The 11,171-nt window shown below is 46.1% G+C and overlaps 1 protein-coding gene across 1 annotated transcript in view; it reads left to right on the forward strand.

The window, feature by feature from the left end:
- LOC122365650 (TBC1 domain family member 25-like) overlaps positions 1–7,582 on the forward strand; it is a gene marked incomplete at its 5' end in the record, with an annotated part of 201,187 nt that extends 193,605 nt beyond the window's left edge. Inside the window, one exon of the mRNA XM_043337057.1 lies at positions 4,613–7,582. Coding sequence (XP_043192992.1) covers positions 4,613–5,800 — 1,188 coding nt within the window. The remainder of the gene's footprint in view (positions 1–4,612) is intronic.
- Between the last annotated feature and the right edge of the window lie 3,589 nt (positions 7,583–11,171).

Below are 11,171 nucleotides of genomic sequence, written 5' to 3' on the forward strand. Positions count from 1 at the left end.
TAAAAATAGCCTTTTTACGAACAATGTTTTCCTGCAATAACTTTTGACTCAAGAGAGTCTCGACATTACGTTTGCCAGCATTGCGTTTCTGTCGTCGAGACACGTCGAACAAACTAAAGGTTGACCTTATGAAGGGTAATTTTGAGAATTTGACCTCAGGTCAAGGTCATGACCTGACCGGGAAAGGTCATGCTGCATAGCAGTCGATGCGTATCGTCGAGCTGAACACAGCTGAGGTGTTTTTATCGCTCTAGCTTGAATCTATCAAAAGTTATTTTAAAAAAAAAACTGCTGCGGACCTTTCATGACATGGGATGACCTCTGGGACATAATGAGTGGTCACACTAGGTGCAATGTTCTTATTCAGTGTGTTAATTTTATATGTATCCCAATGCTTGATATTGTCTAGAATGGCGCTCGTCCAAAAGAGATGCCTCTCAGTTTTCTCCCAAAGACTTAATTATACCTACCTACCTAATGGAGACGTCGCACAACTGACCTGACCTTAGGTCACAGATATCGAAATTCCGAGATATACATTTCATGAATAGTGTTGCTTTCATCAATCGCTGAAAGGTTCAAAGCAATCGTTCAGTCGGTATAGCAATGGTAATGTATTTACTGTATGTATTTACCGAATAAGGTCGCTCCACTGGTGCAGGGCTATTCTGCGACCTTCGTCATATACAATGCAATATGAGCACACAATGAACACTTCATAAAAGACACCTAATAAGACCGATCAATACAGTGGACCTAATATGACACAAAATACACGACCGTTGTGTTCAATGGCTGGTTAGGTCATCACGGATAGATGCCTTGATGCTGCGCAGTGACATGTGATCTCTGTCCCTGGCGATCACCATTCGGTTGTACAGGTCGGCAGCCCGGTACACAAATCGGCGTTTCCCGTGATTGTTGCTAGACTTGGGCAGTGTGATATGGCGAGCGTAAGCATTTGAACTTTTTCTTAGGCTAGGTCACTTGGCATAACCTGGTGACCTGACCTTCCATCACCCGCGTCAGACATTTTTACAACATGTGCAAAAAAGATGCATGATAAGGCATGCTGAAAATGGCGGCGCTGCGCGCAGCCGTTTTTCAGATAGGGTAGGGTGGGGTAATTTGAACATGTGGGGCAATTTGAACATAGTGTGAATAACACAAAATTACGGAAAATCCATAAGTCGCATGACAATAAGACCAATGAGAGAAATTATCGTAACTAAAAGGGCTATCATATGAACGGGGTTTAAAGTTTCAGGGAATGAAGATGTTGACGCACAGTGTAAAAAATCAATTTCGCAAGGAAAAACGCCTAACAACATGTCATTGCAACTTCATTGCAGTGCCAAATCTTGCATTGCTAGCGCCTAATACGCAACGGCTTTTGTTGTATAATGACCTAATCAGTGCCTTCAATCCAAGAAATTTGCTTTTGAACCCTGTTTTTTAAAATGGCAAAATAACTTTTAGCGTGGGGTAATTTGAACATAGTGTGAGAATTTGAATGAAGACAGGGATAGCTCCGAAAAAAAACAACGCTCCCAGTTTTTTTTTTTTGCCAACATTTTCGACCCAAGGTAGTAGCAGATAAGTGATGCCAGTTTTAGAAAATTTACGTCTAATATCCGTCTAATGTCCGGCATTTTTGTTGATTTTCCGTCCAAAAATGTTAAAGTCAACTATTTGTCCAAATATGTCCGAAAATTTATGCAGCTATCAACACTCAAAACCGTCATTTATATTGCTTATCATGTAATTTTACCAGCCGAAAAGTGTTCATTATATTGAGAGCTTAACAAGCTTTCCATTCGCCAATCAATGCTATGCACGATTACTTTATTAAAAGCGCTGAAGTGTAGCAAGCCATCGTCCAATGTTGTCCAGTCTGCTACCTTTGTCCAACCAATTCCGAATTGGACATTGGACAAAATCAGAACTCCAAATGTCCAGGTTTCGATTGGCACCACTTTAACAGATGTAGTACGGTTGGGAGAGTTTTTATCGAACAAAAATGATAGACGTTCTGTTAATTGAAAAGGGGCGAATTCCGTCAACTGACCGGTGTGCAGCGTGCAGATATTGATACTCTGCAACTGTTATTTTTGCTGTTGTGTTGATTTTTCAAGTGAAGGTATGTTTAGAATTGTTCTGCCTATTTGTTTATGGGTCAAACAACATCGGTGCTGGCGAGACTATCGTTTTTATGACAGGTAAAGGCAGTATGTTCAAATTACCCCACGGTGGGGCAATTTGAACACACCGTGACTTGGTGGAGAAGTGAGGCTATGCTATTCAAGGTATGCTCGGCTCGTCCAAAAATGAGGCTTGCATGGTGAAAGCAAGTGACACTTGCGCTACTGAAGCAGTTTTTCTTCATCCAGGGTTGAACTGGAATTTGGTACAATGGAGAAGACGTAAAAATATGTTCAAATTACCCCACACTACCCTATTTGCGAGAAACCTGAGGGGGAGCGCGATAACGCCCCCTAGCACGGCGCGGGCTTTTAGCTCCCGATTTTGACGGTTTGGCGCCCCCTTTGTATGGAGCGCCCCCGGATTGCCAGGTCGCCCCTATTTCGACTTGCCGCCCCCCCCCCCTCCCGAAAATTCCTGGATCCGCCCCTGACGTGAACGAAAGCCTTACACCGCTGAGAGGCAAAATCTACCGTAGCCTGCTCAACGCAAGAAGGGAGAAGAAGCTGCACACGGTGTTTACGCGCGGCGGCCAGGTATTCTACAAACCGGAGAAGTTCGCGGCGAGCGTCAGGGTGGATTCGCTGGATAAACTGCGAGAACACGGGTTCTCTGTGGAAGACGAGCGGCCGCGAACGGGCGGTGCGGCTCGCGGTCGCGGCGGCGGCGGCGGCGGCGGCGGTCGCGGCGGAGGCGGCGGCGGGCGCCTCGATACCGCCCACAGGGAGGCGGTGGTCCGCCGATGAGCTGACTGGTCGGCGCTGGCGACGGGCCCGCTGCTGCTGCGGCGTGCCGGGCCGGCTTCTGTTCGAGACAGGGCTGTGTCTCGCCGAATCCTGGAGCGGCGCTGGTGCAAATTTACGACACCTTCGGTAACTAGGTTGCATGCAGGTTGACGTTGTACTGGCTCTAGCAGTTCAGCGGGGGCCTGCCCCCCCCCCCCGATATCCAAATATACATTCCTCTTCCTTTTAAATACATCCTGGGGATTTAAGAAAGCTGTCTGATAGTATGTATGCACTTGTCTCGGTTTCGCACTCACAAACTATAATGGCAGGGGCCAAAGAGGGTATGGCTGGGGGGGGGGGGCTGGGATGTAAGTTTCGGGGGTTCGGCGTGACATGTTTTCGATAGTGAAATGACCTGTTGAGATCGCAAGTAGTAATAAAATCAACGTTCACTTGTACCACAGTCGTTGTTTGTGAAACTGTCAAAAAGTTGATTTAGTTGGTACCAATTGAAGTATCCGCATATAAATGTGATTTAGATATAAATGCATATAAATGCAATTTGCCTGTAATGACATTTAACATGTTTCATCGACTGGGCCAAGTGGCCGCGTTCGCCTTATAAGTTTCAGAGTTTTTTTATATTTCTTATTGCCTTTCCTTACCATGCTGTTATCGCACTGTGCTTCAAATGTTTGCCCAATGCTCGGGCAGGCTGTTGCGGGGGAGGTGTCGGCGGCGGTGGGCTGGCTCTGGCGGCGCGGCGCGGCGCGTCGGGCCGGCGATTGGCGGCCGGCGGCGGACTTGGCACTACTTTCGGCGGCACCCCGATTAGCAAATACGAAAGATTCTCCCTCTTCGGAGAAAGTCAGAGCTCTGATCAGGGGTATGTATGGTTAGCGGGCAGACCCTCCCGGCCGTGTTTGTTGCCGCCCGTTTCTTTGCTGCTTTATCTGCCTTTTTCTCTGTTGAGCTACAAATGTCCTGCTTTGTCCTTTCCTAAAACACAAAAATGAGTAAGAAGGTTTGTGATCTAGAAATAGTCACATTTAATGTAAGGGGTTTAGGCGACTTTTCAAAGAGAAAAGATGTTTCTGACTTTCTAAGGTCTCATACAGCTGACATAGTATGCCTACAAGAAATGCATGTAGCCCCCGGCAAAGAGAATGTTTTTAGAAATCAATGGGGAGGAAGGGCATGGTTGGCACCAAATAGTTCGGTGGCGGGGGGAGTAGGAATTTTAGTCCAAAACAAACTCGCTTGTAAGTTTATCGATGTGGTAACTAATGGTAAGGGAAGCGCCATTTTTCTTACTTACTTTCTTACATTTGATGTGAAGAGCAATGTTAGCATCACGTTTATGGTTAATTAAGCAAGGTTTCGGAATGTTCGTCTGTTCGTTACGGCATGGTGTTTGCCGATTTTAGTTTGTGGTAAGACGGACCACTGTGGTCGGGCCACCCGTGTGGTCCATTGTACCCCGCAGATGCAAAATATATATATATATATATATATATATATATATATATCTCTTTCTCTCTCTCTCTCTCTCTCTCTCTCTCTCTCTCTCTCTCTCTCTCTCTCTCTCTCTCTCTCTCTCTCTCTCTCTCTCTCTCTCTCTCTCTCTCTCTCGCACTCTTGCCCATCCTTTCTCCAGACTTAACACGTTTTCTCTGCCACAGGCCGATGACCTGCTTTTCTGCTACCGTTGGCTGCTACTGGAGCTCAAGCGGGAGTTCGCCTTTGAGGAGACCTTACGAATGCTGGAGGTGCTGTGGTCGTCGCTACCTCCGGACTGGCCGTGTGACGGGCTTCAGCTGTTCGAGCTAAGGTACACGGGTGTGCCTCTGCTGGATACGTCGGCCGCAGCCATCCGGCCGACACTGAGTGGGTTTCGCCGCCGCGCAGCCACCGCTTACAGCAAGGTCTGCGCCATCCGGCGACAGAGCGCGGGCACACTCAGTCTTGGCAACAGCCCGCTGCTCAAGAAGGAGTTTTCGCCTGGCGAGAGTGCAGCCACTGGCATGTCTGCCTCCAAACGGGTGCAGAGCTTGGATGGCATCGCGGGCGACATAGCACATTGCGCGACCTCAGCCACATCCGCGCGTATTTTCAGAGAGGAGCGCCAGGCGCGCAAGGAAAAGCTTCTGCGCGAACGACGGCTTCAGTCGGACGCAGAGCTGGCCGGTAGCGATGGTGGAAGGAAGATCCGAGACCTGGGCGAGTTCCGGCGGCTGACACGGCAGACAAGTGGCAGTCTGACACTACCACTGGAGATGACTGGCGACGAGGGGGAACCGTCTGGCTCTCTGATGACAACGTCTGACGAATTAGACTACTGTACCATAGAGTGTCCGGCCGCAGCGGAGATGAGCCGACAGCGCGTACGGCTGGAACACTCTACCAGCTGCTTCATCCAGAATGCCGTCGCTGTGGAAAATCCAGTCGACATTTCCGATAATCCTTTACTTGCAGAGGAAGTGGAGGTGGGGTTAACGCCATCGACCGACCCGATAAGCGCCACGGAGCAGGAATTGGGTGCGGTCACGGAGCAGGGTCTGGGTGCGGTCATCTCCTACTCATGTGAGAATGACGTGCGCGGCCGGCTGCCGGCGCCGCAGGAGCTCGGCGGCGGCAACCCGTTCCTCATCTTTCTCTGTCTGAGCCTCCTGCAGCAGCACCGAGACGTGATTCTCGGAAGCCGTTTGGATTACCAGGAGATCGCAATGCTTTTCGACAAAATGGTGCGTAAGCATGACTTGTCACGCACACTGGAGCAGGCGCGCAGGATGTTCTCTGACTACCTGAAGCGAGACTGGTCAGTGGCCAGCGGTAGCACCGCCAAAGACGGAGCTGACGTGGGCGTGTGATGAGGTAATGTAGCGGAAACTGCACGTCGACGGGAGGCGGCGAGGCGCCACTGCCAGCTGTTATTGTAAGTCACTTGTGCTACCTATATAGCTAGAGCGACAGCCAGCAGTCTTTCTGCTGTCCCCTGCCGACGCCCTGTTCGGGCTGATGACGACACAGGTGGTATCTCGGCTTTTTAAAGAGGCTGACGGTCGAGTATTTACCTCAGTTGGTGGTGGTAATGTTGATTCCGGAAATTCTATTTTTTTTTCGCCGTTAACCCGCGCCCCGTTGAGGTCTGGCAGGTTCCATGTCCTGTTGGGGGGGGGGGGGAGACCAAAGGGCCCCCGTCGTATCTCCGGAACCAATGGCCGGATCGGAAAATTCAAACGGCATTCGAAAGAGCTCATCGAGATGCCCAAGATAGGATATCGATGACCTTGATATTTGAACTGTGCCGTCACAGGGAGGTCAAACAATGTCAAATCAGTCCAATTTGTAATGACGAGAAGTCGGTCATACAAATGAAATCTAAGCTTTCAAGATGAGTCTGGATATGATGTATATGATAGATCTGGCACGTGGATAGTCATCTGGAGTGGATGATGACCTATGACGTCACAACAGCGGTCAGCCTCGACCAATCAGAAAACACTTTCGTGAATCGTAAGGAAAGGCATATAAAATTGTGAATATTCGAGTCTTTATGAAGACACGTCATATATATGCAACCACAGAAACCTCCTGACCATTTTTCTTGTACCTATGACGTCACAGGAAGGTAAAATAAGGTCAAGTTGTACCGATTAACAACGAAAAACAATTTTTTACGTGAAAGTTATTTTACTCACGTAAAGGATGATATGCAGCCAGCAAGAGGTTGATAAGAATCATAAATATTACTCCTGACTGATTTCAAGCACCAATATCGAAAATATGGTGGCGTCATAACTCATAATAACAGTCGCTACTTTTTCAGTCATTCAAATGGCTATATCTCAGGCAGTTTTAGAGATATTTTGTTAATTTTTGGCATGTGTAAGGCCAGTAAGAGGTTCTCTAACACATATTCCGTTTTTTCTTAATTTCCCCAAACTTCAAAAATACCTCAAGAAATATAAATTTTTAGTTAGAAAATCCCTAGAGCTAGGGATTTTATACTTGGGAAATGTCGAGACAGCCATTTGGTTTGTCATGCATTTTTATACCTTCAGTCCAATTTTTGAGTCGTTAAGTTGAAACCCTGATTTTCTGCGACTTTTCTTCGTGAACAACTTTTTGGAAGAAAAATCGTCAAACATGACGTCAGTTTGACCTCTATAGCTCGTGACATGAGGTGAACTGGGACCTGCGTTTTCAGAAGTTGTGTAAAATTAATGTCCGGAGAGGTACTATAAGTTTCATGTCGAAATTCGCAGCCGTTTCTGAGTTATCTGCGAAAAACCGCAGGGGGCCCTTTGCCCCCCCCCCCCCAACGGGTCGCGGGTTATGATTGACATTAGCCCTTTCTCCCTAGGTAAATCGCTTAAATAGAAACCCCGACGATGAAGGGACGTATTTGCGGAGTGTTCTTATAGATGTATGCACTATGTTGAGCGTTGTGCTGTGAATGCTGTTCCCAGCGCTCTCAGAGCAGTCACAGTGTGCGTGCGCGGGCGCATGTGTGTGTGCTGTCCGGTGGGCTGCCTGTGCGCCAACCCGTCTCACAGCTGAGCTGCCTGTGCGCCAACCCAGGGTATATTGAGTGAAGGGTAGGACGAATTTTGGTAGGAATTTCTAGGATAACTACTAGAAAACCTACTATATGTGGTCGGGACTAGCTAAAGTTTAGTTCAAACTAGAATATGGTAGCGTTTATGGTAGGCAGTCATGACGCGCACGTGACATTCATTTCTTAAATTTCTTGAATAACAGGTTTTAAGAGGCCGATTAGTGGGCAGATACATTAGATTAGCTAATATTTATCGATTATACTATCATTCAAGAATCTACATCATTAAATTCAAGTCAAAATCGCGCGCCACTACCAGGATTCGAACCCACGACCCTTGGATCCGCAGTCCGATCCGCTACCGACTGCGCTACCGCGGACTGCGTGAAGATGACCGGAGAGGCGAGTCGCGTGTGCTGGCGTGCAGAGAAATCTTTACCATTTTTCACGAAACCCAGCCGATCTTCTACAGCGTACAGGGTTCTTTTTTTTTTAGATGATGTAGATCTTTTTTTGAAGATGATAGATCGACGAATTTTCTTTCGACAATTCCTCTACCATTTTTCACGAAACCCAGCCGATCTTCTACAGCGTACAGGGTAGAGGAATTGTCGAAAGAAATTCGTCGATCTATCATCTGAGACTAAGAGCCAGTAATTTCTTCAAATATTGGCCGAGATATCGCTCGCCGAAAACAGGCCATTTAACATGTAAACCCTATGGGCTGGTAGGAAATGTACGCCGTGGAGCAGCAGTGCTACCAACTAACTTCGGCGGGGGTCGCGCCAGCCTGTCTCACAGCTGGGGCATTCAACGATAGATCGTACCAGGCCCGTCACGCTCATCTCTCAGATTTTAATGAAAATCGGTCCTAGGGGTAGTCATAGGCCCCAAAGACGCCTGGCAAAATATCAGACTTCTCAGATCAAAACTTTTTGAGTTATATTGCATTACATTTTCTAACTTCGGTTTGTAAGGGTGAGTTTGATGGCCTATAACTCAAGAACCGGTAAGGCGACCAACAAACGGTAAACAACACTAAGCTTGCGATGAAGCAAAAATTAATATTACTTTTTAAAAATTCCAAAGAAAAATTTTCATTGTTGAACAAGAACCTTAATCTCTTTTCATTTGCCTCTGATGACTTTTGGAACCAAGATTTTTCACATTTTTATTTTTTAAAATAAACTTCAAGTCATTGCAAATCGACATGCACAAAATTAGAAAGGTGTTCTTTCTATAAGTTCCTCATTTTCCCGCAAACAAAATGGGTTTCGGAGGGGTTGATACGACCCCAGCACGCCGTTTCGCTTCTAATAGAGCTAGAGCCTCGCGGAAAAAAACGAGCGTGTGTGCCGTTACAAGTCGCAGCGATTGGTACCCGATTTTAAGGTATCAGGTTAAAGGTAGACTGCCACCTTTTTTCCACAAAACGGTTTTCACTAGAGCTGAGCCACCTATGTCCCAGACTGAAGTCGGTTTTCCGAAATTCGAACCCGTTTGCGAGAAATCGGAGACCAAAGTTCAGTTTGATGCCATTTTTTTAGTCCAAGAAAACCGACATCTCTACTGTTTATCGATAACTTTGAAACATGAATTTTCTTATCTTTTGGTAAATATATGCCAAAACTTTGATTGTTTCGAGATCAGAGAAGAATATTGGAGTGTCAAAATAAAAGTTAAACTTATATATTCAGTAGTTCATTTTTTCCAAAAAAGTGTTGGAAATGGGGTTTAACATGGGCCAGACCCATTCCAAATGAGCCATGATTTTTTTAAATGTTTTACGAACTTAAATGCAAAATAAATTAAACATGGCCAATTTCTCATGAAATCATATATTAGTAAATTATAAAATACCTTACTTTTTCAAATAAAATGTAATAATCTTATGACCTTGAAGTCTAGTGATGTGTAAACATTGTCGCTAGACATTAACCGATTGATAATTGTATGAAAATCGACAATTTTTTTTCGCGATTCACGTGATGATACTTTGTCAGGTGAATTCTAAAATTTTGTTTTGTCCAGGGAATAAATCATAGGCCGATCTGAGAAAACTTTTTGAAGGTGGCAGTCTTCCTTTAACCAATAGCGTCTGAGGTCAGGTCAAGTGACGTGTTCGGTTTTAAAGGTAATGTGCCACCTTCCAATGATTTCCCATTCTATTTTTCCTAGGATAGGAAGCTTCTGTTTTTACCTAATATCGCAAAACAAAAATCAAAAATGGACCTAAAATAGTGCTTTTTTCGCCTAAAAGTTTATCGGTTTTTCGATATGTATAACAACTGTAGTGGGCTGACCTGCAAACAGGCGTCGGCAACAATCGCGAATGCGGTGCACATGTGACAATAAGCAAAGGTCATTATAGAGTTACGACGTACGGGAATGAGTTATCAGCTGTCTAATCGTAGACAACACAATGTCGAATTTAAAGGGACCCTCCCACCTTCAAAAAAGTTAATGAATTGGCACGAAAGTGATGTCGCTCGGTTCAGAAAGAGCGAAAACGAATATCTACCAAATTTCATCGAAAAATATTCACCGGTTTTCAAGATATTAGACTTTTACTTTTGTTTACTTTTTGGAATCTCCGCTGTTCCTAGCGACTTTATTTGAAAGTGCGGCATTTGTTGCGCGCAAAGCAGCATATACCACCGCGTGCTACCAAACGTTTTAGTAAAAGATTTAAAAATCGTTAGATCTCCGCTGACGTCACAAATTCTAAGGGGGCATACCAATGCACTAGCCCCTTAGAATCCGAAAACTGCAAGTTTGGAATTCCATATCTCCGAATTAAAGCATTTGTCGATGTTGTGAGTGCCCAAACCGGTATTTGCAGGCCATGGCCACCAATTTGGCTATCTCAACTCAAAACTAATGTTAAGGTGGGAGTGTCCCTTTAAACTGTAAGCCTGTATTGGTATTGTTTCTTTAATTTGGCTGTCGAACATTAATTTATGGTTTGAAATATTATTTTATGCAAAATAATTGATAAGAAACAGCCGTCTCTAAAGTTATGACCCCATCTCACCACATGAAAATGGCAGAAATGACAATGATCAGCTGACGCATTTTTCTTGGCCGAAGTCAGAGCGCGCGGCCCGACGCACCACCACCGCACCACAAAGTATGATCAGAAGCCACCTGCGGTAGACCGCGCCCAAAGCCAGGGCCCCGGTAACGTGAGGTAGCCGAGTCGGGGGCGCGGTCTACCGCATCCCCGGGCAGCCCCGGGCTATCACATGACACCGGGAAGACGCGCGGCCCCGGCTTGGGTCAGCGCACGCTGCCCCGACTCGGCTACCTCACGTTACCGGGGCCCTGGCTTTGGGCGCGGTCTACCGCACCACCTAACAGGCGCGTTCGAAACCGCAGGAGATGATGATGAACGGGTTTATCGAAACTTGATTGGATGAGCCTATCGGTAATAGCGATTTCAGTGTGTGCATTCATTGTTCATAGTGGTGTGAAATGTGGTTGGGGTACGACCGACAACCCGTCGGGGCGAATTTCGCACTGGGGTACTCAAAAGTTAAAGAATTTAAGACGTTTCCATGAGTTTTGAAGGCATGGATCAGTTCTAAAAATCCGGTTCTCCTTATCTGGGCCATTAACTCCATACGGTCCAGGAAAGCTGGCACACTACCTTTAAGTAAATAACTTCGCAAAAAATAACA

The sequence above is a fragment of the Amphibalanus amphitrite genome, unplaced genomic scaffold, assembly GCF_019059575.1.
Source record: "Amphibalanus amphitrite isolate SeventyFive unplaced genomic scaffold, NRLGWU_Aamphi_draft 000754F_arrow, whole genome shotgun sequence".
Taxonomy (NCBI): domain Eukaryota; kingdom Metazoa; phylum Arthropoda; class Thecostraca; order Balanomorpha; family Balanidae; genus Amphibalanus; species Amphibalanus amphitrite.